The sequence below is a fragment of the Littorina saxatilis genome, linkage group LG2, assembly GCF_037325665.1.
Source record: "Littorina saxatilis isolate snail1 linkage group LG2, US_GU_Lsax_2.0, whole genome shotgun sequence".
NCBI lineage: Eukaryota > Metazoa > Mollusca > Gastropoda > Littorinimorpha > Littorinidae > Littorina > Littorina saxatilis.
The window spans coordinates 35,356,353-35,375,824 of NC_090246.1; the positions used below are offsets into that span (position 1 = coordinate 35,356,353).

The following is a 19,472-nucleotide window of genomic DNA, read 5'->3' on the forward strand; positions in this document are numbered from 1 at the left end:
TTGACCATTTCCCGGCTAGAGTGATGGCTTATTTCAAATATAAATGTGTTGATGTTTTACATGGTAACTTGATTCTTTTTCAAAACTTCTTACAAAGTCATCCACAACGCAATGCTTCAGGGCAAAGAAGAGTTAGCATGCATACCTTTTGTACTTTTGTGTTTACATGACTTGCTGTCTAAATTCACTTTTTTTTTCTCTGAATGCAGGTAATATACCGAAAACTTCAACAGCGCCAAGTCTCCTCCTAGGGAAGGGGGAACATAGGCACCATGGTTTGCTGTTGTGAGGTGGATGCTTGCTGATAAATGTGCTGTCAGGGACTTTCTGCTGACGGTGGTGAAGTGAAAGTTGTGCTCTGATGACTTTGAACATCTGTCAAATCAAATGTCAGGTGGTTGTTTCTTATCAGAACGGGCTGAGTGGGAAGACTGTACAATTACTATTGTCCTTGCAGCATATGTAAAGAAAGTTGAACAGTTTTCCTCGCCTGGATCAGGAAGGAGAATTTACGGTGTAGGGTTCCCAGTGTGACGTTTCTGTCTGATCATCAGTTTACACGTTTTGAGGAGATTTCTTGCTGCAGTTTGTGAAATTGTGTGCTGTGTCTTTTTCAGTTCAACTTCAGCAGGGAAAGTACAATTTTGCACTTGATTAGGAAAACGACTTCGGCGTTTTGGGGCCTTCTGTTTGAACTCACAATGAAAAAATGTTGTACATAACTTCCTAGGACATTCAAATGTAGTCCTTGTTTGAGTATGTGTTATGGAAAATACCAGCAGCTGTAAGGTGTACTGCCTGAATTTTCTGCAGATCAGAGTTCTGATGTTGTGAGGCAGAATGCCTGTAACCGCTAAGAACGACCATGAAGGGAGACTGCTTCTGCAGAGGGTGTGGTTCCGTTATTTTGTCACAAGGTTGGATATGGTGAAATCATTATTAGCAGCTACCTGTCCTGTGTGATTTGATTCTTTTTAAATTGATGTCATAGAGTACCTGTACTTCTTTATTACTTTTTTTTTTATCCTTTCAAGGAAAGATGTATAATAGAATGTTTTAGTGTCTGTCCGAGAAGCTTTCAGCTCGAGTTGAGTAATACAGTCTTAGTCTTTTGTATGCGACACTCATGCTCTCGCTCAGAAATGACAGTTGCAGTGATGGTTCCTTTTCCTGAAAGAGAAGATAATTGCTTCCCAACTGTAGTAATTCTGCGGAAGTCATGGAGTCATTAGAGCTTCTGATATGCCTAGAGATTGTATCCACCTTTTGCAGTATGTAATGCATATGCGGCACTACAGCTTTTTATAGTGTGTTTGTCCAAGTCTGTGTTTAATAGCTGCTTTGAGTGTGCTGTAGGATAAAGATTTTGTTTGATTGTATGTGGTAGAAAGTAAAAGAATTCAGTAACACTAACAGGGGAAGGTGTATTTTCAGTATGAAACAAACAGTCTCAAAAGATTCAAATACAGGATTCATCTGTGGCTGATTTGTATAGGGTAAGCTGTGTTTGGAAGGACACACCACAGGCTTGTTTTGCCCAGCTTTGTCTAAATTGATGAACTCCCATTACATTTCAGTCTTGAACATGCCTTTATCTGTAGGGAGTGGACTATTTCTGAAAAGGTATTCAGAGCATAGAAGTAACTTCTCACGCAGTGTTTCATTTAGACAATATGTATGTGGCATAGCATATGGAAAAATTGCACTTCAGATCAGCATACTTCTTGTTGTTTTGTTGTATTTGAAATTCCTTCATACAGTATTATGAATATGTGCATTACTTTCAACAAAAGTACAGCAAAACCTGACATGAGAGGACCCTTTGACAAGAGGACACCAAGGAGTAGATGTTTTTGACCCACACGTATTTTCTGCTCTCCCTGAATTTTGGAAAGAACCTGCCATGAAGGGACACTCAGTTGATACACTGCATGTGAACAATGACCCCTCTGATGAGAGAACATCTCATAATAAAGGACAGCAAAATGTCTCTTTGTTTCTCAGCTTTACCAAAATACATGTCATAAAGGACACCTGCAATGTAGGAACATTTTTGGCTGGTCCAAGGGGCGTCATCCCATCACATGTACCACTGGGTTTGTTTTTTTCTTCGTCTGTTTGGAACACTGTCGTGGGAAGCATTTCTGCACACTTTTCTGTCTTGTATTTTATAAACTGAATATCCTTCTTTCAAAATTATCTGAGGGAAAGACTTGCCAGGCTCTTGCTCAGTCGAATCCTGGCGTAGAAAGAACCAAGTTGCTGACCATGTTTGTGCTTGCTCGTGTTCAGAAGAGTCCACTGCTCTAAAGGCAGTACAACTACAATTCTAACTGCTTTGTTCATTTTCATGCCAACTTGAAGTACATAAATTGTTCAACGGAAATCTGGAGATGAATCAGAATGTGTGTTGAAGAGGCAGCTACTGAATTTTGAGTGGGTTTTAAAGCATTGGTGTCAGTTACAATGGTGTTTTCATGAAAGCTGCAAGGACGAGAGAAAAAAATCTGTTCAACGTTTGTTCAGAACAGTCAGTGTGTGTTTTCTTTTTTCTTCTCCAAACATCATGTGCTCTTACTTTGCAATAACTAACAAAGACCGTCATGGTGGCAGCTGTTTTGTCGCAACTTTGTGGATGAGTATTGCTGGATGATGATCGTTTAAGAGCTGTTTTGCTTGAATGCAGGGACCAGTTGATGCCATAGCTGTATGCATTTTGTAAAATTTTGTGACTTAAAAGAGTTTGATAATGAAAGGTTCTTTTGATGATTTTTTGGGATTTTGTTTTGTTTTTTGTGGCTGCCCTTTTGAAGTCTGTTTATCATCAGTTTGTATTGGACATGTGGTGGGTTTAACTTTCCTTTGAAGTGAGATTTCTCTGAACTTGAAATACATTAATCATAGGCTATACGATTCTTAATTTTCTGTTATCCTTAGGTATGAATTCAACTGCTTTTCTGTACAAACTGTAATTCACCTGTATTTCTAGTGTTTGTATTTCCACCCTCGTTTATTTTCAGGATACATACACAGACCTGTGCACATCTACGGTTTCTCCGTAATTTCTCCGATTTTTATATGCAGAATACGGTGCTACGGATTTTTAAATAAAAGTCCGAAATTCCGATGTTTTACTCCCCCAAAAAATGGTTGTACTTTTTTTCAGTTTTAAGATGTTTTGACCAATTAGTTGGCCGTTGCGCTAAAAAGACGTTTTCTGATTTTCCGATTCTGTTCTCAGCATTGAGTCTTTGTTCTTAGACTTAGTTCGTCCAGCGTCTGCGTGGCAACTCGTGATTGAAGTGAAACATGCAAAAGAAAAAAAGAGTGCGAGATTCAGATAGTGAAGAGGAGACACCAGCTCTGTCAGTCACCAAAGAAGAAGAAAACGGCACAACAGTGCTGGAAGTCCAGTTATTCTCAAGACAACCTGGAGATCGTAAAATCCAACAAAGGAGACCAATACACTTTTTGTAAGGCGTGCGAATCACACTTCAAAGACATTGTCAGAACAAATGTTGCAACAGTGTTGATGTTTCACCTTGGCTTGTTAATACCGTAAATAGTAATTCCCATTCTACTGCGTCATAGTGTTTCAGCTTGTGTGCTTTGTGAGCAGAATTATGTCTTGAACTGTCGTTACAGCTTACTACTGAAACATTGTAAAAACTACTGAAATTTGGTTTGTTTACTACTGATGAGCGTTTTGAGTGTGCACAGGTCTGCATACAGGTCTTTAATATCCATTTTTAGATCAGATATTTCTTGTGAACTATGTATGTCATATTTGATTTTCTAGGAATATGTTGCTTAAATGTTTTAAATTTGTGCTGCAATGGAAAGTTTGTACCACTGGGAAAGTGGGGTTGCCAAAGATGTTTTAAAGCTTTGAGCAACAGTTCAGTTTGTGAGTGTGTAAATCAAATGGCACATTATCATGCTTGTGCTATACAATATGGATTTATTTTCAATCTTGCCACTGGCTAGCTTGAAGAATTGTTGGAATAGATCTGGAAACCCCCCGCGGGTTAGGGTGAAGAATTTACCTGATGCTCCCCAGCATGTCGTAAGAGGCGACTTATGGATTCTGTTTCTCCTTTTATCCTTGTTAAGTGTTTCTTGTATAGAATATAGTCAATGTTTGTAAAGATTTTAGTCAAGCAGTATGTAAGAAATGTTAAGTCCTTTGTACTGGAAACTTGCATTCCCCCAGTAAGGTCATATATTGTACTACGTTGCAAGCCCCTGGAGCAATTTTTTGATTAGTGCTTTTGTGAACAAGAAACAATTAACAAGTGGCTCTATCCCATCTCCCCCCTTTCCCCGTCGCGATATAACCTTGAACAGTTGAAAACGACGTTAAACACCAAATAAATAAATAAATAAATAAATAGATCTGGAAGATTTATTTGGAGGTAATCACAATTACCCTTGAACACTCTTTACTGTGTGTACCTAATTTTACTTTTTCCTTCTGTTTTTCCCCCTTTGTCACTGTTTTTCCCCCTTTGTCACTGTTTTTCCTTTTTTCATTGTATTCTGTAAGATCTGTCTTTTTCGTTATGTGAAACTTGTCTAAAATTGTGTATTTCTTCAATCATGTTATTAAGTTTGTTGTATTTGAAAATAACATGGCTGTTTTGCTTTGAAGGGTTTTTGCATTTGATTTTGAGTTTTCTTGCATTTGATGACTGCCCTTCTTCAATGTTAATTAAGCTTGTTTTGTTTGGCTTCACTGCTGTTACTGCAGTTTTCTGCCTCTGTTTGTGTGCACATTTTGTTTTGTTTTAATTTCTCAAATAGCTGGCTGAATTAGTCATTAGTAATTTGTCTGTGATATTTGTCTTCTTGTCCTTTAGTTTATTAATGTAGTGATTGTCTTTGTTTTCTTGTTTATTTCTGCACATTTTTAAGTGCTATAGAGATTTAATTGTTGTATTTGAAAATCTGTCTAAACAGTTTTGAATCGGACATGGCTAGAACAAATTCTGGTTGTAAATACTTTATTTTGAGATTTATTTTTGTGTGTCTTTTTAATAACACAATTAACTATACAGTTGTATTTGAAGCATTAAATTGGCTTTATATGATAATATTGAAATTATGTTTACCAATTAGCCTCTGAAGATGTCTTTTTAATAATGGTACTGATAATATATGATTTTGTGAATTTTGCTTTTTCATTGCTGTTTCTGGGTTAGCTAGTACATGTATAATGATTTGACAGTTGATTTTGATGTGACATTGTAAAAATCTTCTCTCTTTTGTCTTGAAGAGAAGAATTCAATGCAGATCAAGTTTATGTGTTGAAAACGTTTTAGTTTGTACATAGAAACGGAAAGTGTTTTATTTGCTCTGTCTCTTTCTCTCTCGTTGGTTCTGTCTCTGTATGTCTGTCTTTGTCTCTCTCTCCCTCTCTCTCTCTCTCTTGTGAGAGTTTTAGTTTGGCATTTTGTAGATGGTTCACTCTTGAGCACTGTGTGAATTTTGTCAATTGCAATGGCTAAATTAAATGATAAGTGCCTTTTCTGTCACCATTTTAATGGAACTGAGTAACAGAACTCTGCAGAGATGTACGTTGTCTTTTTGTCTAAAGTGGAAGGATGTAGATGTCAGAATTGTAACGGGTATTGAAAAATAAATTTAATTCTCTGCATGGAGAGAAATGGTAGTGTCAGCCTTCCATCCAGCCCCCTCCCCCAACCCCCCCATCCTCCCCTTGAGTGTGACCTGAAATTTTCAAACTTTCACCAAAGCATTCACAGAATAATGTGAAGATTAGTATCCCATGTGTTTTTGAAATGCCCTTCATGCATTTTCACTGCTGCATTTCCCAAGGTTCCTTTGTAGTTCACAGTCCTTTTGTGAAAACACTTTGTATGATTTGTGAGGTGACTGCTGAATTAAATGGCAACAAACCGACACAGAAACAAAGGGAATTTTATTAATGTTCAAACTAATGATACAAGAAACAGGTTGCAATCTTGATCTTGTAAATAACATGGGGAAAATCGTTTTCACCTATGACTTAATTTTCATTGCAACATCAATCAATGCAAATTCAGGGTATGATTTTATTTTAATGCGGGTTACTATCTTTTTGTGTGTGAGTGTGAATCCCGCATAAGCCAGCATTGAGCTGAACTACAGAAAATACTTTGTCCAAAATATATTTTGATGTTCAGTGATCATATTTTAGAGGTGTAATCATTACCTTAACAACATTGCCGCTGAAACATCTGCCTTTAACGTTTAATTAGGTGTGGGGGTAAATAACAGGCACATGTTTTTCTCAGCTGTATTGACATGTTCATGAGAAAAGTAGCTGGATTAACTCTAAAGAATATAGAACCTTCATGTAGTCTTAAAGAAACTGTAAAAATGTAACACTAGGTATAACAACTATAGCCATGATAGTAGCAAGGATGAATCCTGACATTTGTGCACAACATATCTCTTGACACTTTCGCTAGTGTTGAGACATACAAATTTGAAATAACATGCAAGTGCACATTTTATGAAGACAGAAATATGAACGCCTTTGCAAGTTATCTTTGTTTCTCCAATTTCTTTCTGGCATTTTCTCAAAAGAGTGTGAACTTGTACAAAGTAGGAAATGTATGATCAGTGTAGATCAGATTTAGACAAGTCTTTGGTTGTTTTTGTACATTTTGGTTTATCTTTTGGTTGTTTTTTGTTTTTACTTCTTTTTATCAAATGTATGATTGGTTTCTAAAATGTGAGGTCTGTACATAGCCTTGCCTCTAATCAAAATATTAGAAATCAGTGGTTTGTTTATGTTTTGATTTTGTTTTGCCCTCTACCCCACTCTCAATTTCTCCAAAGTGTACAGTGTACCGGGAGTGAAGTGCAGTGTATTTTTGTGTTCCTTGTATTATCAGATTATAAAAGCAAAAACAACAGGTGATGCCTTTGTCTCTGACTGACAATAGGTTGTACAGCTAGGTAAACAAATTACAAATTGATATAACAATAAACCAGTCAAGAATAGCTTTTGCATTGACATTGTGCTTATTTCTTTTGTGAGAGAGAGATAATGTGTGTGTGTGTGCGCACGCTCTTGGGATCAAGGGTGAAACTCAACCAGAAAATGCAAGCAGTTGCACAGCATGTTATTACTTTGCAACACGAAACAGAGTCATAGCAATATATTCTGATCACGAGATTTGTACATAAACAAATACCAAACAAACAAATCAATCTCACAAGTGTTTTCGGAAGTTATACAACACAAAATGCTAGTGAATAAGACGGAAATGAGACATCGTTTTATGTATTGGCTCTGTAACATTACTGAGTCCTGTCAACCAAAACTCAACTTTCAAAGACCCACAATTAAAAAGACTTGGTTGCAAGAAAATAATTAGTTTAAGATTTTGCAATGATTGGCACTCAACTTCCCTTAGTTTGACTTGTATTTTTCTTGCTAAAAAATATGTCTGGTTCTTGAATATCAAGACCATATCAAACACAAAGGTTGTTTTTTTTACTCATGAGAATCAAAATCATACTATACTAATGTCACACTCTTTTTAACACAAGCACTAACCAGGAACCTTTGCCGAGGTGCACGAAAAAGTTACCAATCGGGTGGAGGTCAGCCGCGGTGTTGGGTTGGTTGAAATTGAGATTTGTTGTGATTTCAACGATTCAGACCCCGCGGTTTGTTCTCACCTGTTTGAGTTTTACCCACTTTTGCTTCGTGCACCCCAGCCCTGTACATGAGTACATTTGAGCAACGATTAGAAAACTTTAGTCGCAACTGTGCTCTGTACTCCCTTCTAAGTACAGCAGACTCAAGTCTTCATAGCAAATCGCAACTATGCTGTTTACTCCCTGGTATATCCCTTTTACCGCAGACAGAGCATTAACACGTTAGCGTTGATTCCAGAAGTGCTACAAATTCTTGTGTGCTTCTTAAAGGTGTATTCCTTCTCGTGCAATCATCACAGACCCGTTCAAGCATTTCACACAGCCGGATAATAAGACCACCCTTTAATTTAAATTACCAAAAGTCAACGGCCTGGCTATCTTCCAGTGCAAAGTGGGAATTTTTTTGGATACATTTTGTAAGTGACACGTTTGTCAATCTGCTAAATTTATTTAGCAAAAAGTGTCCACTATGCCCAGAGTGGAGCCAAGCTATTAATTTTTCGTATGTGTCTCAAGTGAATTACTACTCTTATTCCAAAAACCATGGGCAGATTAGTGGCTGTGAACATGATGTGTACGCGTGAAGAATACAGTGGAACCCCCCTTTTAAGACCACCCCCCACCCCCCATTTAAAACTGTCCATCTTTTAAGACCTTACTTTTTCAAATGTGACCCTCCACCACGGAATGAGTCGCATGTCACCTTTGCATGATTTTCATATTATTACATTTTCCTTAAAAGGTGGTCGTCTACATTTTTGCTTTTTTTTCAATAATCGTATGGTTAGATTTCGCTAAAAAGTTATATCAGATGATGAATGAACCATGGGGGAAAAAGTTATAGAAAAAAAAATATATGTAAAAAAAGATTTTATTTTTGGGTAGCGTGACTCGCGCTTCCAATATTTTGTTTTCTGTTTGCTGAGAACACGTGCTTTGCCTAAAAATACTGACCAATCAAATTCATGTCACTATGCTTATAGCCACGCCCAAACAAGTGCAGCAACAGTTTGACACTGGAGCGCTGTCCACGCTTTTTTTTAAACGCACGAAATGCAGGGGATTTGAGAGGAGTTTTGCGCTTGGCATTTTCCAAATAAGGATATCCTACTATGAGTACTACGCTGGAATACTACAATGAATTTTCAAACGGCTACACTGGCTTCGTCTTTTCTGATCGAAAGGGGGTGTATTGTTGATATTTGTAGATAATAGACTCTGCATTTTAATGGTCAAATGGCGATTTCAGTATAAAAATGTAGACAAGGACCTTTAAGAGCTTTTTATGCTCTGTCCAGTGGTGAAAACTGTTTGAGTTATAAGCCTGTGACTAAGGTGACCCTCACACTGTTACCAGACACTCCCCGGACTTGTATTAAGCCTAGCGCAGAACCGCGCGAGGTGACATGCGACTCATTTCCTGGTGGAGGGTCACAAATGTTCTCTATATAATTATAGTCTCTGTAAATTGACCTCCCCGATTTTCTCAGATTTGTGAAGGTCTTTAAATGGGGGTTCCACGGTGATACCTGTTACCTTGGAATTGCAAAATGCAAGAGTTCTGCTTCAGCGACATAACTTATGTCACCTACAGAGAGCTACTTGTGTGTTGCAGTTTCCAGCTTTTACTGGAACATTATATCTCACTGGGTGCGCTCAGTCTATGAAGTACAACGTTAGAATCTTGAGTACTTCTCTGCTCCTTTTGTTGCAGCCTTGGATGTTTCATTATTCAGTGTCCGGTACGTGTGTTCGTCTTAACAGTCTACAAAACTAACTACTGAAAAAGTCAACCTTTATATCTCAAAGACTCAGTTCACAACACTTCCTTGGACAAAATGTTTGCCACCCAACGGCAGTAATGTGCTAAATCAACCACTGATAAAGTAAACCTTCAAATCTCACAGCATTTCCTCGTTGAAAATCATTACCAGTCTCTTGCCACACACAGTAAGGTACAATACTAAACAAACTACTGATAAGACAATCTCAAATCTCAAAGACTCAGTTTACAACACTTCCTCTGGAAATCTCTCTTGTCCTCCTGGCTGCAGTAAGGTGTCCAAAAGGTTAAAGACACACTCCTTCCCGTGTCAACAGTTGCGCTCACCATCTCAAATCTGGCCAGAAGTTATTTTTTCAACAAAGGATGGGACCATCTTTGCAATAATTGGTCGCATACCTTCTTCTTCTTCTTCAGCGTTCGACGATGGCTGTGTCTAGATTCTTTGGCCCGTGATGTTGACGAAGTGGGCTGTGATCGCATACCAAAAATCAACAAATCGCGTAAGGCGAAATTACTACATTTAAGTCAAGCTGTGGAACTCACAAAAGTTATTTTTTCAACAAAGGATGGGACCATCTTTGCAATAATTGGTCGCATACCAAAAATCAACAAGTCACGTAAGGCGAAATTACTACATTTAAATCAAGCTGTGGAACTCACAGAATTTATTTTTTCAACAAAGGATGGGACCATCTTTGCAATAATTGGTCGCATACCAAAAATCATTTAGTCAAGCTGTGGGACTCACAGAATTTATTTTTTCAACAAAGGATGGGACCATCTTTGCAATAATTGGTCGCATACCAAAAATCAAAAACCTGTGTGCTCTCTGACACTGTTCACAGGGGGATTATTTTTAATGAATTAATTCTGTAAAAGCTACTATAGTGGCATTTAAAGAAATTGATTCATCAAGCATTCCAACTCACCACAGCAAGCAGTCAAGAGGTGGAGTTTTGATATGCGACCAAGTGGAGGGATGGTCTTATCCCATGTAAAAGCCTGGCCAGATCTGGGATGGTCAGCCGCATTGTTTACACTGGAAGGAGTGTGCCTTTAACGTTACAGGCACAGGCGCTTGTCACGGGGTGGATAGGGGTCTGGGGGTAATGGTTGTGTGCTCTCCTGTCTGATGCTACTACTACAGAGTTGCATAAGTAGGTAAGAGTAGAGCCCAACTCCCTACCCACACAGTGGCATGTGCATGTGGTTGCGCGGCCTTTTTCTGACGATAAAGGCAGTCCTTCATTGAGCCCGAAGTCGACTTCGCGAAGTCTGTTTACCAAAAACTCAGTGCTAAAGCTCCGTGCGGCCAGCTTCTCGAAGTATACTTCGCGTAGTTGACTTCGCCCAGTTAGGTGTTATGGTGTTGACGAGGTTGATAAATGCTGTACGCCCTCAGAGTAAAACCATGAAGGGGCATGCCTGCTCCCTCATGTCTCGATCCTACCCTACCCTCACTTTATGGTATTGACGAGGTTGCTAAATGTTGTACGCCCTCACAGTAAAACCATACACGGCATGCACGCTCCCTTTTGTCTCGATCCTACCCTCACTCATTTTATGGTGTTGACGAGGTAGGCGCTTACTTTGTAGGGAACGGTGTTGCCCAGGGACTCGGTCCAGAAGACCTCCTCGGGAATGCCTCGCCGTCTCTGGTTGTCGGGTTGCAGCAGCCTCCCCGTCGGGTTGCACAGCGTGCAGTCCTGGCCCGCGAACCAGAAGCCCGCCTGGTGACGCCTGGCGCAGTGGACGCCGATGTTGTTGTCGTTGTCGCGGTCCATGGTGCTGAAGTTGGCGCCGTTGGCCGGGGAGAGACAGTCCCCGAGGGAGCCTGGGACCACGTCCTTGCTGAAGGTGATGCGGTAGTTGTGGGCCTCGTCGTCCACGCCAATCTTGTCGTAGAACTGGAACAGGTTACTGTTGGATCGTAACCGCACTCTGAACCTGCAATCAGAGAGAGAAATTCAAGTTTTACGCCCTCCCGGCAAAGCCATTAGGGGCATGTTCCCGGGTTTTTACTTTAGGTGAGATACACAAGTTTATGCTTGTTTACTGGGTGGTATCAACCATCTGCACTCATGGCAGAATGACCGAGATCTGTTACGTGCCACTGTGGTTACAAGGGGGAGGGACATAGATACTCGTCTTTGAGTCTGCATATAAAGTTGACCCGTGTCTGTCCCAGCACGGATTCGAACCCGCGACCCTAGGTTCACAAGTTCAATGCTCTACCGCCTGAGCTAACCGGGCCCCCAACCTGCCATCAACATTTACGGTGGGTTATATAGATGATAATTAGTTTTAACGTCCTCTTGAACCATTTGGCCTATCTTGGGACAAGGGTTATATAGTCATCGATGCCCTGGCTGAATAGATCGTTTCAGTGGTGGGTGTGGGTTCCACGGTATACAGTGACTACAGAAGATTTTAGCTCAGTACCCACCTGAGCTCGTAGTCCTCGCTGTTCGTGAGGATGTGCAGCTTGTCCAAGCCGATCCAGTGGTCTCCGTCCACGTTGCCAAACCCCTGCTTGTAGTCCTTCCACATGCGGGTGAAATTGACGTCATTGTTGACGCGGTCCATGACGTAAGTGCGGGGCCTGTCCACCATACGACAATAAGCCAGAAAAGGTTCAGCGGACAGTTTGGGGAAAATCCAGTAGACACCGTTCTTCTTTATCTTTCCCTTGACTCTGCCGTCGTCACAGTCTGGATGAAATTTAAAAAAAATTGTTTACAACCTCGTACGAGCAACCCGTTTAGTGTGTGTGTGTGTGTGTGTGTGTGTGTGTGTGTGTGTGTGTGTGTGTGTGTGTGTGTGTGTGTGTGTGTGTGTGTGTGTGAGTGTGTATGTATATGTGTGCGAGTGTGTATGTATATGTGTGCGAGTGTGTGTGTTTCTATTTGCGTCTGTCTGTGTTCCGGTTCTCTTTCTCTCTCTCTCTCTCTCTCTCTCTCTCTCTCTCTCTCTCTCTCTCTCTCTCTCTCTCTCTCTCTTTCTCTCTCTCTCTCTCTCTCCACCCTCTCTCTCTCTTTTCTCTCTCTCTCCACCCTCTCTCTCTCTCTCTCTCGCTCTCTCTCTCTCTCAGTCTCTCTCAGTCTCTCTCTCTCTCTCTCTCTCTCTCTCTCTCTTTCATTCAGTCGTCATTTTTTCAGGGCTGACCAAAGCACGTAAAAACAGAGTTGGCCTGTGCTGGCTTATATCAGAACATGTTTTAGGTTAATATTCTGGATTTCGGAACGGTGGCAGTCTGTGTTTTTGGATTTCTAAAAATAATTCTTTTGCGACTAGAAACGCCGAGGGAGTTATGGCTTTCGTTGCCGGATTTTAAACATTGATGATGCGAAAATGTCAAAACTTCAAAGTGAAAGTGCTGCATGCAAGCCATATCTCACCTCTCATGAGGATGTCACAGTTCTCTCCAATGTATCCACGGGGACAGACACAGGTCCCCCCCGTCATCAGTATCCCCCCGTTACTACAGGCAGTTTTCTGAAACAACAGCCCAGGCGTAAAGGAATTATCATTCAGCTGCAACTGAGCAAAAAAAGTGGTTAACGTTGTGGGGAGGGGGGGGGGGGGGGGGGGCGGGGGGAGTAAACAAACTCATATCTCATGTGCAGAACTCATCCATGGGAAGCAATCAAACTCACAAAAATATAACCATTGTTGAAAACCAGCTATACTCGAGCATCAAATATAAAGATAAACTATCAATTATTAAAAACGCACGTCTCTCGAATCACCCGGCAACTAAATAACAATCCCAGTAGTTATTGAACGCATCGAGACATTATCATACTGCACATTCAATTGGGTGTTGTTGTTGTTTGGTTTTTTTTGGGGGGGTGGGGTGGGGTGGGGGGGGGGCGGTCGCTTGTATATTAATCATTACTCAGTACTTTCCCATGCAAAATTACCATCAAGCAAATCTTAATCATAACAATGGTCCACATAAAAAATAAAATACCGAACAATATTTCTTACCATATCATAATGTTGCATACCCGCAGACGGCACCATGTTGGAACACTTCGGATCAGAGGGTTCTGATCCGAAATAACAATGCTTCTTCTCAGGGTCAAACAAAAACGAGAGGCAGGTTAAGTTCGGCATACACATTGCAGCACACTCCACTTTGCTTCTCACCGTGCAATTGTCCCTGGTCAAATTGGCGGCCAGGACTTGATTCGGACACTGGCTTGCTTTTTGATAGAACACGATGCTCGGGCTCGACGTGACGCCATTGGGGCGTAACGCTAGTTGCAACGTCATCCACAGCGTCACGTTTTTGTGCAGAAATTGCGTCACGGAGGGTCCCGGTGAAACGTGTGTTGTAACCGTCATGGTGGCAAATCGTGAAACGTGTTATTGACTGCTACTCGTCCGTTTTATTTTGAAGTACGGAATAATTCACCTCGAGTCGTGGAACGTGTTATTGACTGCTACTCGTCCAATTTATTTTGAATGACGGAATAATTCAATGCGAACCGTGAAACGTGTTACTGACTGCTACTCGTCCATTTTATTTTGAATGATAAACTATTTCAGAATGTTTTTGAAAGGAGTATCGAAAGCGCCATGATTGAAAACCGCGAAACATGTAACTTGTTCATTTCGTTTTCAAATGACGATACACTTAAACTTAAAATTGTTACTTCCCTCCATTAGCTGAAACACACACTGTATTTCTTATTTCACAGGCAAGTGTTGATCACTCTCAGTCACGTCGTGGAAAGTTCAGATCAGTTTGATATAATTATAATTCTGCAAATACAGACACGCACTACACTCAGTTTATTTACTTGTCTTAAACGATCACTGTTTTTCTGTCCTGCTTGCGTAATATTGCTCCACTTCGAGTTCTCAGCAGATCTTGACAACGACACCTGGGTTAAGATGACGGATTTGCATTGAAAGGCGTTTAGAGCAGAGTAAATAATATCATGCTTGATAGTCAACCAAGTATGCACAGAGACATACGCACCAACATTGCTTGTCCGAATTTGTCTAGCATTGTTCACCTCTGCTTGGAAAGTCTGCAGTGACAGAAGTAAGCAAAAAACTTGGATTTTTACCACAAACTTGGATTTTCCAAATGGCTAGTCAGGAAAAAAGAAAAGAAATGAAAAAAGAAAAGTCCTCAAGTCGAATAAATTACGAGCTCCAGCTTCTTATCGGACTTCACCGCTATCAGCGGAGGGGTTTTAAACGTCAAACTGTTATTTCTTGCTACTGATTACTCTCAGTGTGAAATAAAGCCCGAGATTTTTTAAAGTAATGGTCACCGATAAGTTCTTCTCTCGCTCTGAAAATCGAATGTCAAATCACTACACACACACATACACACACACACACACACACACACACACACACGCACGCACGCACGCACACACACAGGCAGGCACGCACGCACGCACGCACGCAAGCACGCACGCACGCACGCATGCACGCACGCACGCACACACACATACACACACACACACACACACACACACACACACACACACACACACACGAATGTACATTTCATAAAAAGTTAGCATACCACTGACACACGAATAAGCGTAGGTTAACTCCTTTCAACAAATCATAGATTCTGGAGTTCATTTTTCTGACAGCGGATGATTCGGTATGGTGTTGAAGGAGTGTTTGTTGGTTTGTTTGTTTGGTTTGTTGGTTGGTTGATTGATTGATTGGCTTGATGTTTATCTGCGGAAAATAAATGCAAAAAAAAGAGTTTAATGTAAAAGAGTCTACAGATTACAATCTAATCCGAGGATTGCTTTCGGTGACGCATGATTTAAGGAATCGGCCCAAAACAACAGCACCTTCACTCAAGAGAAACCTTGGACCGATGTAGCCTTAAGTGGATCATAACGACAGGCAAGCGTTGTTCTCCAGATGCATTTCCATCCTGTAGGTTGTTCAAAAAGTGCAATATATGGTAATCTATGCTAACACGGGTTCTCCGCCCTTGCAACTCTCCACAAAAGAAAACAAGTGTTGGTTGATGGTGACGTGGAGATGGATGACATCGACATAAAGGCGTGAAATAATTGAACAGTTAATCGGTCCCTGCGCGCGCATTAAGGTTAATTAATCACTCGCGAAAGACGTTTTTTATTACCCAGAAAAAGGTCAGAATTGCACCGAATTCATCATAGGGTTATAGGGGACAGCGGGGCAGGTCAGGTTAAATCTATTAAGACAAAATTCAAAGCATTTGATATTCACACAGATTTCAGTAGTGGAAGCTGTGGGTGCAAACTGAAAATGAAAATATAAACAATAGATTTATCGGCATCGACGAGCTAGTTAAACACTTCGTAACTGATCCCAACCACTGCGAGAGGTGTAGCCTTTACAAACAGAAAAGAGTCACACTGTCAACCATTCGCTAGAGGCAGTTAGTGATTGATTTTGTTTTCAAACGTGACGCTTACGCATGGCCAAGCAGTTGTTTTCGGCACACTTCGACGCCTGTGTGCTTTAGAAAGAAGCATAGAAAAAAAATCACATAGATGGTGCCAAGTCAATTCGAACACGCGCTCAAGTGCCTTTTTAAGCGAATTGTGTTATAAACAAATTTTTCAAACAGTTGAAAAGTTCGTACAGTGGTAAGGTATCCTTGGTGGATGATGACATTATTCAGTTGCAGTAAAACTGAATAATGTCATCATCCGCCCCAACTGTCGGTTTTACTGCAGTAAAACTAAAAAGAAGATTGCTGCAGTAAAACGCGAACCCAGTTTTACTGCAGTAAAACTTAAATGAGTTTTACTGCAGTAAAAAGTTTTACTGCAGTAAAATCAGCTGCCCGGGCGGATGATGACAATATTAAGTTTTACTGCAGTAATAAACTGAATAATATCATCATCCGCCCAAGCAGCCGTTTTTACTGTATTCTTCATATAAGTTTTACTGCAGTAAAACGTTTTGCTTGTTGTACGATTGAAGTGCGTGTGTTCCCCCTCTTTTAGTCACAATGGTTTTACTGCAGTAAAACTCATTTAAGTTTTACTGCAGTAAAACCGAATCATGTCATCGTTCGCCGCCCAAGCAGACGTTTTTACTGCAGTAAAACTCATTTCAGTTTTACTGCAGTAAAACTGGCTTCGTGTTTTACTGCAGTAATCTTCATTTAAGTTTTACTGCAGTAAAACTGAATAATGTCATCATCCGCCAAGAATAGTAAGGCTACATGGGATGCGAGGCTCCTCCGACAAGAGGACACTTCCTGGTAAAGCCAAGGACACCTTCTGTTGTCCGTTTATCATGACTAAAAACAGACCCACCACGAGAGGCCACATGCAATGTATTAACACTTTTGGCTGGAATTGTTCTTAGAGTGTTCTTTTTTTTATCGCAGTTATTAGTATAAAAGACTGGTTAACACAGAGAGGTTTAGATAATGGATTGTATTTGAACAATAATTACTGAGGCATAATCCTCCTTGCGTGTTCTGCAATCCGACCAGCTCCGCTCTCCCCTACACCATTCGAACATGGATTAAAAAGAGTATATTACTGGGAATGAACGCACTCGACCCCGAAGGCCTCGTGAATGTAAACCAAGCTCATGAAATGCAGACCATTATTTTATTTCGATGTAGTTGTCTTGAGACACGGAGAAACGGCCCGACATTTGAACGCAAGCAGGAGATCGGTCTTTCCAGTACTGAATATCTGTACTAGCATCCACAATGTTTCCATTGTCTCTTAAAAACAGCTTTTACGACTTTTTTGTGTGCTTTCTTTGTAAGCTCAGGGGGATAAATGTTTAAAATTAGGCCAAACGATGTTGTGTTTAATCAAATAAACAAAAACACTATAAAAAAAAGTTTAAACCTAGGTAAACCACCAAAAAAAAGTATTTTTCTCTTTTAATTTTTTTTAATTCTGTTTGTTTATTTGTTGTTTTGTTTCCCAATCAGCGTCACATTGTGTCTGTGTGTGTGTTACGCGGGTGTGCTTTAAAGGGCGGGGTGATGAAAGCGGCAGTGGTACAATATCTGCATTGATCTTTTTTGTTAGTGAAAGAGGTAAAATGGCAAACATCAGTGAGCTCTTTCTTTCAATCGGCGTTGCCTATCTTCTGAGATGCGACCCGAACAGTTCAGTATCTTTTAATATATATTTTTTCATGGGGAAAAAGTCTGTTCTTTTGTTTTTTATTTGCTTGTGGTTGTGTTCCTTAAACATCAACTTTGTTCTGTCATATCTTTTTTTTTTAAAGAAACCGTCATTGACACAAGATGCTTAGTTTACACCTTCGTTGCTCGACCCCCCCCCCCCCCCCCCCCTCCCCCCCTCCCCCCCGCCCCCCCCCCCCCCCTTCCTCCCGGGACTCCCCGTTTTATTCCATCCACCCACCTTGTCTGGCTTGGGTATGAATCACAAATCACAGATATTATCACTTCCAGTGTTAGACATAATACTGAAGTTAAAACTATATTACTTACGTTTGAGGTTAACTCTTCTTTATTTGTTCAATGATGTTCTTATTACTTACTTACTTTCTCAATAGTTCCTATGCACACATACTATAATAATAATAATAATAATAATAAATGAGCATTTATACAGCGCAACATCATAACTTTACAATTATGCTCTTTGCGCTTGACACATTTAAAATTAAAACACAGTTATACAAGAACTCTCTCTCTCTCTCTCTCTCTCTCTCTCTCTCTCTCTCTCTCTCTCTCTCTCTCTCTGTCTCTCTCTCTCTCTCTGTGTATCTGTCTGTCTCGCTGTCTGTCTGTCTGTCTGTCTGTCTCTCTCTGTCTCTCTCTCTCTCTCTCTCTCTCTCTCTCTCTCTCTCTCTCTCTCTCTCTCTCTCTCTCTCTCTCTCTCTCTTACTCTTCTGTAAACATGCATTAACTTTTTTTTTGAGTGCCTGTTTAGCTCATGGAAGCTGAAAACTGAAGTATGAATTCATAACATGCAGAAAAAAGAAACAAGAAATGAGACACGCAAGATCACTGCCTTTTGGTTTCCTTGCTGTGTGTATGTGTGTGTGTGGGCGGGTGGGTGGTGTGTGTTGTGTGTATGTGTGTGTGTGTGTGTGTGTGTGTATTGGACATGGAAATACTATTCAAAGGGGCACTGTCCGAGGAGTGTGAAATGGCAGAAGATACTGAGACATATTTTGAGATTTGACACAAACCCTCGTGTCATCTGTTGAGATTAAGAACGGTGTTCCATGACTTTTGGAAGCAAATGATAAAACTGGTAAAAATAACAGCTCAAAATTAATGGTTGCCTGTAGAACTCTCTAATGTCAATGGCACACGCAAAAACAAGCGAAAAATATGTCATGCACACTCTCTGAAACCAACAGACGTCAAAATACCCGGCATGGTCATTTGACTTGCCTCATTATTTTGAAGTAGACTCACTAGTGTTTTGGACAACTGTAACGTCTTTATTAGTATACGCCCATATTAGCCATTTTTAAGTTACAAAACTGACCACAGCAACCTCCACTTGTGCAGTGCCTGTAAAAAAAAAAACAAGTCGCGTAAGGCGAAAATACAACATTTAGTGAAGCTGTCGAACTCACATAATGAAACTGAACGCACTGCATTTTGTTTTTACCAAGACCGTATACTCGTAGTTTCGTCAGACCACCGCTCGTGGCAAAGGCAGTGAATTTGACATGCCAGAATAGCGCGGTAGTGGTTGCACTCAGCAGGATAGCACGCTTTTCTGTATCTCTATTCTTTTTAACTTTCTGAGTTTGTTTTTAATCCAAACATATCATATCTATATGTTTTTGGAATCAGGAACCGACAGGGAATAAGATAATAATGTTTTTAAATCGATTTTCGGAAATTTCATTTTAAATTTAATCATAATTTTCATATTTTTAATTATCAGAGCTTGTTTTTAATTTGAATGAAATATATGTATATGTTTTTGGAATCAGAAAATGACGAAGAATAAGATTAAATTGTTTTTGGATCGTTTTATACAAAAATTAACATGTTTATTACAATTTTCTG

The 19,472-nt window shown here is 40.2% G+C and overlaps 2 protein-coding genes across 2 annotated transcripts in view; one reads left to right on the forward strand and one right to left on the reverse strand.

Annotated features, from left to right (window-relative positions):
• Window positions 1-7,012, forward strand: part of LOC138958845 (RING finger protein unkempt homolog) — a 31,384-nt gene extending 24,372 nt beyond the window's left edge. Inside the window, exon 15 of the mRNA XM_070330146.1 lies at window positions 210-7,012. Within this exon, the coding sequence (XP_070186247.1) occupies window positions 210-251 (42 nt within the window). The 3' untranslated portion in view covers window positions 252-7,012. The remainder of the gene's footprint in view (window positions 1-209) is intronic.
• Window positions 7,013-11,016: 4,004 nt separating this feature from the next.
• On the reverse strand, window positions 11,017-13,486 carry LOC138958402 (angiopoietin-related protein 1-like). Its single transcript, XM_070329542.1, has 4 exons — window positions 13,451-13,486; window positions 12,859-12,955; window positions 11,907-12,171; window positions 11,017-11,407 (listed from the first exon to the last, which is right to left on the reverse strand). Exons 1-4 carry the CDS (start codon window positions 13,484-13,486, stop codon window positions 11,017-11,019), a joined length of 789 nt encoding a protein of 262 aa, XP_070185643.1.
• Between the last annotated feature and the right edge of the window lie 5,986 nt (window positions 13,487-19,472).